General features: G+C 35.5%; 1 protein-coding gene across 1 annotated transcript; it reads left to right on the top strand.

Annotated features, from left to right (window-relative positions):
* On the top strand, positions 1 to 14,924 carry tmprss13a (transmembrane serine protease 13a). The gene is made up of 14 exons (XM_084418078.1): positions 1 to 167; positions 4,415 to 4,601; positions 6,485 to 6,592; positions 6,684 to 6,866; positions 7,709 to 7,835; positions 8,260 to 8,355; positions 10,518 to 10,561; positions 10,752 to 10,914; positions 11,841 to 12,010; positions 12,132 to 12,230; positions 13,022 to 13,164; positions 13,997 to 14,152; positions 14,250 to 14,832; positions 14,903 to 14,924. The coding sequence occupies exons 1-13, from the start codon at positions 150 to 152 to the stop codon at positions 14,262 to 14,264; spliced, it is 1,509 nt and encodes a 502-aa protein (XP_084274204.1). The 5' UTR covers positions 1 to 149; the 3' UTR covers positions 14,265 to 14,832; positions 14,903 to 14,924.
* The last annotated feature ends 463 nt before the right edge of the window (positions 14,925 to 15,387 follow it).

Raw genomic sequence — 15,387 nt, 5'->3', positions numbered from 1 at the left:
AACTATGTCTTGAAAAGCAGGTGAAAAATGGAAAACAGGGTCACATGACATTTTTCCTTTAGGACTGTAGAGACAGGTCCACAAATCCTGTCCACCCAAATACATAGTCACTTTTGGATCTAACCATAGTTCTCACTCCTGTGCCTATAATGGCAGACAATGACACGGTAAGACACAATCGCAGAGTTTTGGCTGCAAGTGTGTATGCTTTTGTATTTATCTCAACTATGTTTTTATCCATGCGTGACATGTTAACGTTCTATATCGTGTGGTTTATTTGAGTGGACTTTTTATATGAATGCATTTGTAAGGGTCTGGCTTGTATGTTGAGCACCAAAGGGTACTAAGAAAGTTTTTGTTTTGCTTTGTTAAAACAATGAAAGAGAAATGGCATATAAAAATAGAGCTGTTAATTAGTTCAAATGATTTTGAAGTGTGATTAATCTTAAGTGTGATTAAACAAATTTTAACCAAAGCATTAATGCATTACCAATATGTGACACACACTCATTAGGACAAAAAAAAGTTGTGGCATTAAAATTTTTCACACATTTACCAAGTTTCTAAATGATCAAGAAATTATTAGAATTATAAATAAACTGTATGTACTTTAGAATAAGGTTCCATTTGTCAACAATAGTTAGCGTGAACTAACAATTACAGTTGTATCTGTTAGTATTATTCAGTGGACCTGAGCTAATGTGGATTAACAATGAATATATTTTTTTTACAAAGAGGAATAAATTCATTGTTAATGTTAGTAAATGCATTAACTGATGGTGACTAATGGGACCCTAATATAAAGTGTCACCTAAATGATTATATTAATGTAAAAATATGGTGATGGTCTGCTTATAATCTTGTTCCTCAGTTAAAGGTAATGCATTGAACATTAAAGCTATGTAAAAAATTTTTTTTTTTTTTTTTTTTTTTTTTGACAGCTAGTTTGCTGATAATTGCTTTATATAATTGCTGATCATGCTATTTTGGGAAATGGTAAGAGTTTTGACAAACCAGTTCCTCCACATTGACCTGAAAACTTTCTCATTCTTTCTCATATCTAAGCTTTGGTATCAAACACTGAAAAGTGAGGCCTAAAACACACCTCATTGGTCAAATTTGGAAAATTGGAAGGTGTTTAGCTTTATATTGAATAATTTTAGCTGTCTGTATCACCTTAAGGACTTGTTGTAAAACCCACTCAATGCTAAAGAAGAATTTAAAGATAATCTAGGATTTCTGAGTAGTTGAATAACACTCATGCAGGATACATGCATGTCAGACAGAAACCCACTATTCATTCTAGACTGAAACTGGGGTCAGTATTGTTCTGGTATGTCAATTTAAGAGTCATCATTCTAGACCAGGGTAGTTAAATATAACTATAGTTAAGTAGGTTTAATGATTACTCAAAAAAACATTGTTGTATTATAACGTTATTATGACCAATTCACATTTGATATCATAAAGAAGGTATTAGTGGCACTGCAGCAAAAACGATCTACTAAATAGTTGAAAACTCTATATCAAATATCAACAACTAAATGTGATTTGGGTAACAAATATGACTGGTCTAGTTGAATGGATTAAGCACCCATATTTATTAACCTATTAGGCAGGCAATAACCAAAAAAAAAAAACACCTTCCGACCTGTGGTATTAAAAGTGGTGTTGACTCATACAACACTTGTGGAAAAATGACATCAATACAATGTGAATTTAATACATATTCAAAGCAAACATGGCCCACCTGTCAAATCTGGGCAGTGTGTGAAACATGCATAGTTTTGGTGACACTGCGGGTGTAAACAGACAAGTTTATTGTTATTTGGTGAAGCAGTGCCAACACTTACACACCTACTCACTGGACTGAAGAGGTACATCTTTTAAAAGAGGCCATTGAACTGGAAATTAAAGTGAGGTAGGCTGTGACCTTCAAAATACATCAGTCACAAAACACAACTCAGTACTGCATTACAAAGCATCTTGTTAAACTGCATAGTTTCCAAAGGTGTTCTGCAATGGGCTATAGATAACATGTAATGGATAGTGTAGTCAAGCTGGTCATTATCACCAAATGGTTGGGCCGTGATGTGGATGGTAATGACTTTTAAAAGTCCCATAAAATGGTAGATTAATCTCATTTGAATCTGAAAGGTAAGACTGATTACCTCTAGCTAGTTGGTCAGACTAGTTTTTAAGACACAGTCTTAACAAAATATATATGCAACTGGCCTCTGAAGTGCTATCAAGTCATTTTTACCTTAATCGTTACCTGAGACATAAGTAGTAATGCAATTAATAACAATATTAAAAATAATAAGCAGTAATTTTAGTAATGTCACCCTGACACTATATTTTAGCCATGATTTCCCACTCGCTGACCATCAATGGAGACAAAGCAGTGCTCATACACGTTAGTGACTATCGCTGTGTGTCAGTTTTCAAAGACTAATATTAGATGACAGATATTTAGCAGGTTAGATATCTAGACCTGTCTGCGATCCTGTGAAATGTGTTTCGACTGAGAAAGACATCAGTATTGACAGACATTGTGCACTGTGAAAAGAAAGCCACATGTCAAGTCACCATAAAGTCAAAAATGTACAATTCTTGTTTTTATGTAATATTGAAGTTTATCAAAAATTCTTTATCCGTGCACAACATCATTTTTTTGAATAATCTTTAATCAAAATAACTTCCCCTCCCTCTTGTAATGTCTTCTCTTCTCTGATGATGCGTTTAGTGGCTTGGGGGCGGGGCAACCTGTCACTCACATGAGATCGACCAATAGCAAACCACAGCCATCCAATCAATTCCCCTTGGACAAAAGTCCCGCCCTACATTTTTTTCTTGTTAGAGAAACTGTTTCACTTGGATATGTGTCACAATAGGGATTAAAAGACTATCGCAACGTCGATTTCATGCCAACTTTAAAGTTGTGTTAAAAGTTGCCGCGATTGACTAATCAGAATCAAGTATTCCAATTAGCCATGTGAACATAACTTTAGTATTAACTAGAAATACTGCAACTACCCTCATAAACATTGTAGACAAACCACCAAGAAATAAAACTAATACTTATTTTTCTCACAGATGGAAATCCACACTCTCCAAGATTAGAGAAAACCATTGTTTATCTTGATTATTTTTTCAATAAATAGGTTGGTTCGTTCATGAAGTGGACTGATCCAGTTCTAGAGAGCAGCTTACTGACTCAAATTATTTGGTCACAAATACAGGGAATATTTTCAATGATTAATGTTTGGATTGGATTGGACAACTTTTATTTCCATTATGTTTGAAGCTTGAAGTGTTATAGTGGCCAGTCATCATGACAACTTCTTTTGTATTCAACAGAAGAAAGTCAGTCATACGAGTTTGAAATACTTTACTGAACTATTCCTGTAAAATAAATACTCCCTGTAATGAAATCCATCCATTCAGAAGAAGAAGAAGAAGAAAGAGTGTATTCTTTTCAGGACTGATTTGCTAACAAGGAAGCAAACCATTCGATTCTTGCGACCATACTGTCTAGGTTACAAATCAGCATGAAGACATCAACACATTGTCAGAGGCAATCTGCCTACCTTTCCTCAAGACGAAGTCTCTCCCAGAAGACAGTGCCCATTACAGAATACCCTGGTTGCATTTGTTCAGTCTTATCATGGATGATAATGGATTGGGCAGTCTGAACCAATACAATCAAAGGGGTGAAAATGAGCAAGACAAGGAAATGAACGAAACTCAAGCAGTATGGTCTAATACAAATTTAGGTTAAACATCAAATTTGGTACAGATTGTCAATATAGAAGGTTATGTCGATGGAGTATGCAGTCAGTGCAAACACAGCCTCAGTGATCAGGTTTGATCCCATTTTAGTGACCAAAGAATCAAATTACACTCTATGTTTAAGTATGTACCACATCAAATAACTATTAAACTTATGTAGCATACAACAACAATCTAATAAAAAAATTTTAACAAATTAATTAGGCCAGTCAGCAACTCCAAAAATAGGATAAAAAAAATACGTTTATTTTGTTTTCTCATTCGGGAAGTTGTTTTATTTGGCTGTGCAACACAAAATTTCATGGCAACTTAAAAAAATAAAATAAAAATAAAAACACGTGAAGAGTAAAAACTAGAAATACAAGTATATTGACATATTTGTTATGGCATTTGACTAGAATGCAGAACTCATAGAATCCTGTTGGGGAGTGGAAGGCATTTAAATTATTCAAGACACAAAACACGTTCTACTAAGAGCAATGTGTGGCATCTTTTGTATGTTAAAAGAATTTTACATGAACTTGTCAAACCACACCAACTATAATAGAGATGACGGGGGGAAAAAAGGGCAAGTGTTCATTCTCATTTATAGAAGTTGTTTCTTTCACTTTCTCTTTTGTAGAAGGACCTTCCTCCACCATACTACTCTGTGGCAGTGGACCCACAGACAACCCCACCTCCTATGACCTACGAGGAGGTGATTTATCAGGACAAATATGGTGTCGCACAGAAAACTGTGCCATACTATGTTCAGAAGGATCCAGCAAAAGTTCAGGTATCAGCTGTCATCGTCACACAGCGAGTTATTGGTAAGTACTGAATCTATTGATTCGCTCCGATTTGGTGCTTCCCATAAAAAAAAGCTTTCTTCATAATATGCTCTTGCTAAATGAAGCTAATATCTGCATAATGTTTTTACTAATTGATCATAATCAAAACAGGGAGGGCAGTTCTAGCTGCAATGCTTGAGACTCAAATTTATAACATTAAAAACTGGAAAATAAGGATGTTTAAAAACAATAAAAAATTGGTCCATTTCAATTCTTAGAAATGTAATGATTGTGGTGTTGATTTTTTTTTTTTTATGTTTACAATTTCAAATGGAATAGCATTTAAGCAAAAAGTATTAACATATTTCCAAACTTTTGATAAAAATGCAAGCTTTTTTTTAAATATATTAGGTTGCTGTCACTTTAAGACCGAATGCATGGATCCAATATACTTGTGCATTTTCTTTCTCAACTGTTTACGTTCACTTAAGAAATAAATGACTGTCTTCGAGGATACTTGCAAAGACAGGCATTTTGACACATAAGTACATGTATTTAACTGTTCAAACCCAATTAGGCAGGAAAAATAAATATATATGAAACTTTCTGACCTTGACACACAGACTGACAATCTACAAGGTCTTGTTTGTGAGGTTTCCTGTTTCTGTGTTTCTTGTTACTAACAACAAGAGGGCTGGACAAAATGTTTGTGTCAACACTTTTTATGGAGCCCTGCACATAACACGCAGAAAAATAAGATACTGTTGTCCCAAATGAACAATCTGTCCCCACAACCTTTAAATTCATAACCTTTGTTAATTCTTACCCTCATTCTTGTTAAATTGTGGCCACATTGTACTAATTTGTAGTACATGCAGATGATTTAACTAAAACGATAGAACAAATTATCAAGTCATGGGAATGTATTCCTAATTCCTCACTACAATATATTTTAGTTTTTTAATTAATAATTGTTTACAATAACAAGGAAAGACTGCCAAACTATTACCTCAAGAATTGTCTACATTTTTAAACATTGCATTCTCCAGACAGTTACACCACCTATACATTTTTACGTCAAACCCCACCAAAAACAAACAAACAAAAATTACAGTTAATTCAGAAATTGAAAAAGTTCATAATAGACTATGTATATTGAAGTCATTGGGCCCTATTTTAACAATCTAAGAGCATGGTCTAAAGCACACGGAGCACTTAGGGCTTTTCCGAACATAGTTTAACGATAGGAAAAATGGTTGGCGTGGTCTAAAAGGGTTGTCCCTATTCTTTTAATGATCAGAGTCTCATCTCACATTCCCTTTAAAAGCCAGTTGTGTTCGCGCCATGGCGGATTTGCTATTTACATGGCGGAAAAACTGACTGCTTCTCTAGCAAGGAAACTGATCTTCTCGTGCGCGAAGTTAAAGTGAGCAAGCAGACCATCTAAGTGTAGGCGCGTTGTGGAGCCACCTATAGGCACACATTACTAACGCGCTCTTTAAATAAATAAATAAATACTGCGCCATTGACTTTAGACCAGGGTTTTGTTGGTCAATGGCGCAGTCTTCATTTGCCTCAAAATAGCAACGCACCAACAATGCGCCCGAACACACCTCATTTTCAGACCAGCACGCCCATGGGCGAACAGATGGGCGCAAATGCATTTGCTATTTTAACAACGTGGCGCAGAATGTGAAAATGATAACTGCATCGGGCTGAAACTAGCAAAACACACTTGCCTGGCGCTGCATTGCAATGGGTGTATGATAGGGCCCATTGTCTTAATAAATTGTATTCAAATGTATTTTTGAATGAAGGAACAGTCCTCGACTCGCCTACAATTATAGTAGTGCTACACACTTTTGATCTCAAATGTGGGATATTAGTTTAGTTGGATTGCTGATTTGTTCTTGTTCCTTCAGCTCCACCAAAAAGGCGGGAGTCTAGTGGACGGAGTGGCAAGTGTTGGGGTGGATGGGGAGGTGCGCTGTTTCTGTTGTTTCTCATTGGACTGGCCATCTGGCTTGGAGGTAACGACAGGACTCACCATTAATGCTCACCTTGTACCTTAACCCCTTTCCCTGATTGTTCTCTTTGCCGCTCTCTCACTTATGGGGATAGTGCGTTACGGATCCAAGTCATATTCCACCTATCATGAGGACAGTTGCAACGGAAAACATTGCAATGAAAATGAAGACCACGAGACGCATGACGACAAAAATGGGTCTGACATCTGCTCCAACTCCTCCATTCAGTGTGACGGCATCAAAAACTGCAAAAAGGCCAGCGATGAGACAAACTGCGGTGAGCTCACTTTCTACAACAAAGAGGCGGACTATCAGATGTTACTGATTACAAAGAGATTATTGGTTGAGTGTTTTGGATAATACTTTGGTGAAAACCACAAGGATGACATGTCTTGATAAGGAAACTAGATTTGAAGATTAGCCAGAAACTGACTGGACTGCAATAAACATTTACAGTACACAGTAAGGCCTCTATTTATTGTTATGAAAAAAAAAAAAAGGCTGTTAAAAACTAGTGCAAGTTGTACCGCAAAGAGCAAATATATCTAAACCTCTTTAAAACAACATCTGATAAATTTTACAAAACAAAACCATTACAAAAAAACTAACAAAAATCTTACCAGATTAGTATTGTTTTTAATGTTAAATTTAAGCTAAAGTAAACAAGTAAAATCAAGCTAATTCTATACCGTGTTGTTATTGTTTACTAAAACTATTTAAATTAATTTTTGGTAATTCAAAATAAAATATAAATCTTATAATAAAATAAAATAAAAATGCCTTAACTTAATGAAATAAAATAAATTTGAAGTAACTAAAATGGCCAAAGCTAAAATTGGATAATTTTTTTTGATAAAATTACAAAAGCACATAACAAAATGACTAAAAATTGAAAATAAAAATAAAGGCCAATTCAAAATATTAATAAATACTATAATAGTACGTAAATAATACTAAAATAACACTTATTCAATATATATTGCAGAAAGCAAGTCTTAATATCTTGCAATATCTCAAGTATATTAAAGTTGTTTTAATGATGGTCAGATATGTTTACTGTAAAAAAAGAAGAAGAAAAAAGTAATTTCACTGTTTAACATTCCTTTCCAATGTTCTCAGTGAGATTTGGTAAAGGTGGAGAGTTGCAGGTCAGAACTGCTCAGGATGGTCGATTCCTTCCAGTTTGTTCTCAGGGAATGGATAATAGTTATGCTGACCAGATCTGTGAACAACTGGGCTTTAGACGGTAAACATATTTATCTATCACTAACAAGAACATTTCTTTAAATTCTGCTACCATTTACAGTACTAGTTGGTCCAAACCCACATGACTTTCTTTTCTTAGTAGAAATTTTGAAGAATGTTCACGTAGCTCTTGGTCAGCAGCGACTAGGGTCCATCAACCTTAATAGAGCAGTAAAAGCAACATAAAAGTCCATATGACTTGTACATTTACAAAATATTGTATTCTGTGCTCCAGGATAGAAAGAAAGTCATACAGGTTCGGAACGACATAATGGGTAGATTGAATGATGACCGATTTTTTCATTTTTGGGTGATCTTCATTGGGTGAACACTTAATGGTCCAGATACTGTATAACCAAATATGAATCTTGTTCCAACAAAAACTATTTTAATATAGCTGATGTCTTGTGTTTCTTTTCCCTTAGGTCTTATGCATCAAGTACAATGAATAGCGAGATGTCCACAGCCCTTACTCTACAATCTAGATCAGCCAAACTTATACAGGGTCTGGTCAATGTCAGGTAAGACCAGATCAAATAAAGTGCAGATTGTAGAACAGCATCCCAGCTAACAAAAATATGTTCTAAAAACGTTTCGCTAACATTCAAGTTATGAAAAAGTTTCTTAATCTTCAAAACATGCCTTAGGCCCCGATCACACCTAACGCGTTTTTCAGGTTCGAAAACGCGAGGTACACAGCACTGCCCCGATCACACAGAACGTGCAGTGCGCTGCGTTTTTATGTTGCTAGGCAACCACCGAAACAGCTGTCTTGTCAGTCAAGTAAACGTCAAATCAGCCTTTTATTAACTTTATTTACTTTCTGTTAACATTGTGGTAGTTGGTTCGTGAAGTTGTTAAGCTCCTGGTAACCCGCGAGAGCACCACAAGTCTCCGGGCATTCAAAGCAACTGTAGCTTTCATCTCGACAACGGAAGGCCCGCCTCTCCATTCATTCGATTAGACAGTGGAAAACAAAAATCTGAGAAAATCACGTTTTTACCCAAAGACTACAACGTGCATAAGCAATGCTTTAAAGGGGTCATATAATGGTACATGCACTTTTACAAGTTGATTGCACTGAAATGTCTGTTGGCAGTGCCTGTACACAACCATCCTATCATGATAAAAATCCATCCAGTGGTTTTGTTTTAATCTCCTTATGTTTGACCATCTCTGAAATCAAGCCGTTCGATATTGTGACGTCATAAGATCGTACGCCCCTCCCGCTATTGTGATTGACAGCCGTGTTTCAACACAAGACCTGCCCTGAGCAAGCTGTGACAGCCGTCGTCATAGTAGTCCGCCATTGTTGATATGCTGGAGTAGAATGGCGTCTAAGCGATTGTGGTGTTCTGTTCTTAGATGTAATAAGGAACACAGCAGTCATTTGGATGTTCCTAAATCCGAGCCGTTGAAGAAGCAGTGGCTGAGTTTTGTTTTTGAAGCATATGCCCAAAGGATTGACGCGGGGATTCCCTCACGGGGATTCCCCACGATCGTCTGTGCTTTCATGTTTGCGCGAATCATTTCACACCAGACAGCTTCACAAACGAGAAAAAACGATGAGTGTTATGTTTTATTAACCTTTATATTAGTATTTATATTAATCTTTGCGAAATTTGCAAACCTTGCTGCAGGCTTCACGATGAATGCGTCTAAGGTTTACACTCAGGGTACATTACGGCATGTTTTCTATGTACGACGTTCTCAATATAATTCATAATCCCACGTTTATAACGAATAACACGTGGTTATTGTGTTAGATACGGTCAGAGAAGGTCAGAGAATGTCTAATACGGTGTACCCACAGAACAGAGGGGCGGGGTGAGCAAAGCTCATTATCATTTAAAGACACATGCACTGAAACGGCGTGCTGAAAACAGAGCTGTTTTTGACCAGGTAAAATTAGTGTTTTCTTACAATACTAATGAGAATTTTTAATTAAAGTATATTACAAACTTTTAATTTAGACCCTAAAGAATCATATTAGCTTGTACAAAAATGGCATTATATGACCCCTTTAATCTTTTGTTTATGCTTCTTTTTTGCCTGTTTTGATCTGGAGATTCTGTACTCGTTTAGAAGATGTGTAATAGCGCCCCCTACCGTATAACAGTGAAAACATGGAAAGCTGGAAAATTCTGTCAATGGCAGGGAAAGTGTTAAAAGATCAAACTTTGCACACACCTTATTTATGATGAATATTTTATACAGGCGAGCAGATGAAGCCAAAATATGAACGCAATGCAACAGGCTAAATCGTTAAGCGTTTTCTTTATAATGGTTTTCTGTGGAAAAATGCTTAATTAGACGTTTATATTCTGGGTTCATCTGCTTGCCTTTGCATAGTATACATCATCAATAAGGTGTATATTGAATTTGGTATTTTAATATCACTGCCTTACTGTATTATTAGTACTTAGTACAAACCTGGTAAAACTGACTTGTGGGCAATGGAGGAAAGCCTTGTTTCACCTTCCAGGTGGGCGTTCCTATAAGGTGTGAAATCACGTGAAAGCTGTTCAACAATGTTTGTTCATAACTTTGAGAGAACCTTTCCAGAATGTTACCCAAAGTTCTGAGAATAGTCCCTGTTAGCTGGGATAAGACCTTTTGTGTTTTCAGGGTATAAACTTCCTCAATAGATAATATCTGTCTTTGACGATTTTTCTTTGTTCAGCTCGAGCTGTTTGGACCACAGTGCAGTTTCAATTGAGTGCACAGGTAAGAATAAATTTGATTGCAGTTTACATCAAATTACTGTGACGCATAACTAAATGAAACGTTATACATCACAGTACACCTTCAATCATTGTTCACTCCATAAGTGACATTGTTTGGATAATGAGTAAATGGATCATCCCTCTCACACTGAACTGTTGAATTAATAGTTTTGTGTATTGTTTTTTTTCAGATTGTGGCAAGCAGCAAAGTGCCTCCAGGATCATAGGTGGCACGTCCTCTAAACTTGGCCAGTGGCCTTGGCAGGTCAGCCTGCATTTCAATGGACACCACGTTTGTGGTGGATCGCTCATCTCTCCAGACTTTGTTGTGTCAGCTGCCCATTGCTTCCAACGGTTGGTTATTAGGCAGGGATTGACTAACTAGGTCAATTCTCTAAGCAATTAAATATCATTCTCCTCTTCATTATTAGACATGCATAAGTTTTACATTTATTACATAAATGAAAAATGTATAAAAAATTCTTCATTTGTGTTTCAAAGATAAATGAAAGTCTTACGAGTTTGGAACGACATGAGTAATTAATGACAGAATTAAAAAATTTGGGTGAACTATCCCTTTAAGGCCGTTCACACCAAGAAAGATAACTATAAACTTAACTATAACGGTGGACAATATTATTGTGCTTAGTCTAAGGCATGCTGCCGTTTTGTCATCTGCTGCTTTAAATGCTCAAGCTCTTTAAGGTCTACTGGATTCTGATTGGCTGTCATTGCTTTTAATCATTCATCAGCTGGAAAAAAATAGTTGTCTATGTAAGTGATTCCAATGATATTGTTTCTCTGTGCTGTTATCGTTATGGTTGTGCTGTGGATTCTGCTATTATTTTATATTTTAGATCAATTTTTATATTATGAATATTATTATTATTATCATGCTTGGTGTAAACGGGCCTTTAGACTCTCGATCATGGTTTACCAAAGCAACACCACCTAGATACGACAAATTATTCAAGGTTTAGAGCAGGATAACGTAACAAAGCCTCACTGGCTGAAATCATGTGACTTAGTGCGTTCAATACAAGTTCCGGACCACTGATTCAAAACAAAAGATTTGCAAATGTTTCAAAGCTTCATGTTTGTTGCTAATGCAATGTTCTAGTTAAGCTGCAGGAACTAGCGAATCAGTTGTCAAATGTTTATTATTTATAGCTGCTTTGAGTTTCAGTGAGTTTTCAGACATTCTTTTAATCAATTTATGCCATTACAGCATTGATGAAAAAATAAATGTTGACGTGATCATCTTTTTCTCTTGATCACAGCTCAATGGCGAATTCTGGAAATTGGCGTGTTTATGTTGGGACTATTTCCCAGAATACCTTTCAGACTCCATTCCTTGTGAAGAAGATTATGGTGAATGAGAATTACAACAACACCACCAATGATTATGATATCGCCTTACTGAAACTCACCAGTCCTGTTGCTTTCTCCAGTGAGTTGGATTGACAAAAATATGTTTGCACTGCATTTTCTACCGTGAAACCATTTAGTGACCCTTAAAGAACCATACATTTATATTCTGAATTTTGCTCGACATTCCCTTTCACATACAGGTACCATACAGCCAGTTTGCCTTCCTACATTTGACCAGACCTTTTCTAATGGATTAGAGTGCCGGACATCTGGCTTTGGGACAACACAAGAGGGAGCAGGTACAGAGAGATAACAATGAGAATGAACGAAATTGGTTGAGGGGGAAAAATGGGACAAAGAGTAACAATGTATTATTATTATTTACCTAAACAGGACAATGTCATAGAGAAGGTAAACATACAACATTTAGTGGGTGAATCTCACAAATCTGGTAAAAAAAAAAAAGATACAGAGAGAGAAATAACTTATTACATTTTGCATGAAGAAAATTCAACTTATTTTTTTATGATTATTAAGATTTTTTTTTTTTTTTTTTTATGTGATGTGACTTGTCCTGAAATGTCCAAAAAATCTGATATATTATTTTAATTGTAAAGTTCTGGATGTATACAACAGGATAGTGTTTGTTGTGTTGCCTTCAGTTAATGCTGATTTTGTTATAAAACTTGTGTGCAGATAGGATAATTAAATATTTTAATTTAATAGCAATCATCATTGAGAATAAAGAGTATTACTAATAAACTTTAAAAAAAAAAAATCTTAGTCATAAAAATGACAATGCAAATAAAAAAAATCTTTTAATAGGCTTTATTTTCTTTATGCAAAAATATAATGAATATAATTATATAAAAAAAGTCAATATGAAAAAAAAATACTTTTAACAATAATAATAATCCTAAATAAAATTAGATTTTAGGTGAAATTTTACCTATTCACACTATTTATAAAAGTACAGTTTGCAAACTGCTGATTTGAGCTTCGAAGTTTGTCCACGTCACAGTGTGTGTTGTCTTCTAAGCTTTCTAGCCGACCTTGACGTTTGACTGTGAGTGTTTCCATTATTCCACAGACCATAGCTCTACGATTCTTATGGATGTGGCAGTGAATGTCATTGACGAACGTGTGTGTAACAGCAGTCAGGTGTACAGGGGAGCCATCACTAGGAATATGATGTGTGCCGGCGATATGAATGGGGGCCGGGACTCCTGTCAGGTGAATCTAACATTGTGTCCATAATACTAGACCACAGAGTGACCTCAGGCAAATACACATTATTTACTGGCAAAGTCTCGCCCAGTGTTTCTTTGTGTCATGACATTGATTCATTCTGGTGTTTGGGCAAATGCTGTATGTTGTTGTTCACAGTGCTGCAGATATGTTTTATTCAACAAAGCATTTATGCAAGCACGATGACATTTGCTGGAACTTTTTTATATGAAAATTACAATAGGTCTGTATGTCACACTTTTTTTTTTTTTTTTACAAAACTTAAAGGAAAAGCAACATAATATTTTCTTATTTTATCTTATTTCTAAGAAATAATATTGAATCATTTAGTGCAACCAACAAAATCATGTGGTTTCTATATACTGTATATTAAAAGTACTTTTCTAAAAACAATGAATTCATTTTGTTTTAAATTGTATACACTATTTTAATTAATGTTTTAGAAACACTTTACTTAATGTTTATGTATAATCCTTTATAAATGTATTCATAATGTATTATATATTTTCATAAATAATGTTTAACCACAGTTAAAATGCATTATTATATATGCAGATTCTTTGTTACATCTGAAATTGGTTGTTTGATGTGCGTTTAATGCCTTTCTAAAGGTGTGTTCAATGAATAGTTCAGTACAATAATGCTTTAGAACTGTTGACTATACAGTTCATGAAACCACACAATGCATTATAAGGTGCATTAAATATACTTTTATAATGCATTACATATAAAGGCTTTAAGTCAAATGTTACAGTTGTTTGTTCACAATGGTCTGAAGTTCCATTCTCTTTCTCTCCGTCCTTGTTTTGGGTCTCAGGGGGACAGTGGAGGTCCACTGATGTGCGAGGGAGATGATGAACGCTGGTATCTGGCCGGAATCACCAGTTGGGGAGCAGGTTGTGGACAAAGACAACAACCAGGAGTATATAGCAGAGTGACCAGCCTTCTGCCCTGGATCTACAGCACGATGCAGGTAAGGTGGACAACATGAGTCCATGTAAATCATAATATATACTTTATACTTAGTGCTTTCTCTTAACATGTCTATATCTTGTCATTTGAAATATTAGCAAGAGAAGCCCTGATGCCTTTCTTCTGTGTGGTGTGTCCATTCCTGAGAATTTAAACAATGACAGTGGACACAGAACAAAAAATGAAGGACAGAGTAATGCACTTTGACATGGGACAATGTTGCAATATTGTAGCCGCAATTGGACAAAGAAAAACACTTTATTGATTCCACGGTCTCCTACAAGAATAAAACAACTCAACCTGGGAAAGCAGAGCTGCAGGCGTCGAAGCCCATGCAGTTCACCGCTGTTGCTGTGCTTTTCTCATTCTTTTCTTTGCATTTATACTGTAAATTCACAGCACACTGCTGAATCTGAGCCTTTGTTGCCTCTTTAAATCTGTATCCTTGCACTGATTCTACAGAAATAATGGGAGTGTTTTACTAATATGTATTTATTAACCAAAGGGGTGTTCATTTTATTTGAAAATCAGTGTCTATGAGCTAAGATAAAATGATTGTGTTGTTTTAGCTTGTGTGAAGGTTCCGTCCTTTTCTCTCTGATTCATATTGCCTCTTTATAAATCATGCCAAAAGCAGATACAGTTTGAGCTTTATTCTTCAAGTGTGACACAGTTGAAAGAGTGCGAGTTAAGGTCTAAGTAGATAACGTTTGCCAACCATTTTAGGGTAGAATTTTTTTGTCAAAATAAGCTGTTTTGAATTGAAAATATAATGTAATGTAATGAAGAAACATTATTGTGGTTTGCAGCACATTAAGGGATAATCCTCGAGGACTAAGCCACTCAATTCATATGGATGACTTTTATGATCTCTTTATGAACTTTTTGAAGCGTCAAAGTGGTAGTTGTGTATACAGACAGAAATTTTTCAGATTTCATCAAAAAGATCTTCATTTGTGTTCAAAAGATGAACGACTGTGTTACGGGTTTGGAATGACTTGAGAGTAATTAATGACATAATTTAAATTTTTGGGTGAACTAACCCTTTAAGCATAAGATTATGAGTGAATCTGTTTACATTATGAATGGATTTAATGAACCCTTGAAATATCCATTTCATTACCTTTTCTGTAGCCAAGAATAAGTCTTAAGTCTATAAGACTTTCAAAAATAACTCCACTTTGAGGAATATGTGGGGAAATGTTATTGCAGAATCAACTTTGTCCCTGATGTTTC

This window comes from Rutilus rutilus (assembly GCF_951802725.1).
Source record: "Rutilus rutilus genome assembly, chromosome: 9".
In the NCBI taxonomy this organism is placed as follows: domain Eukaryota; kingdom Metazoa; phylum Chordata; class Actinopteri; order Cypriniformes; family Leuciscidae; genus Rutilus; species Rutilus rutilus.
This window is presented reverse-complemented; position numbering and strand designations above follow the sequence as displayed.

Coding starts and splice junctions, on each gene's coding strand:
- tmprss13a (XM_084418078.1), top strand. Junction 10,562..10,751: donor AGTTTCAATTGAGTGCACAG/GTAAGAATAAAT, acceptor GTTTTTTTTCAG/ATTGTGGCAAGCAGCAAAGT. Junction 12,231..13,021: donor GACAACACAAGAGGGAGCAG/GTACAGAGAGAT, acceptor ATTATTCCACAG/ACCATAGCTCTACGATTCTT.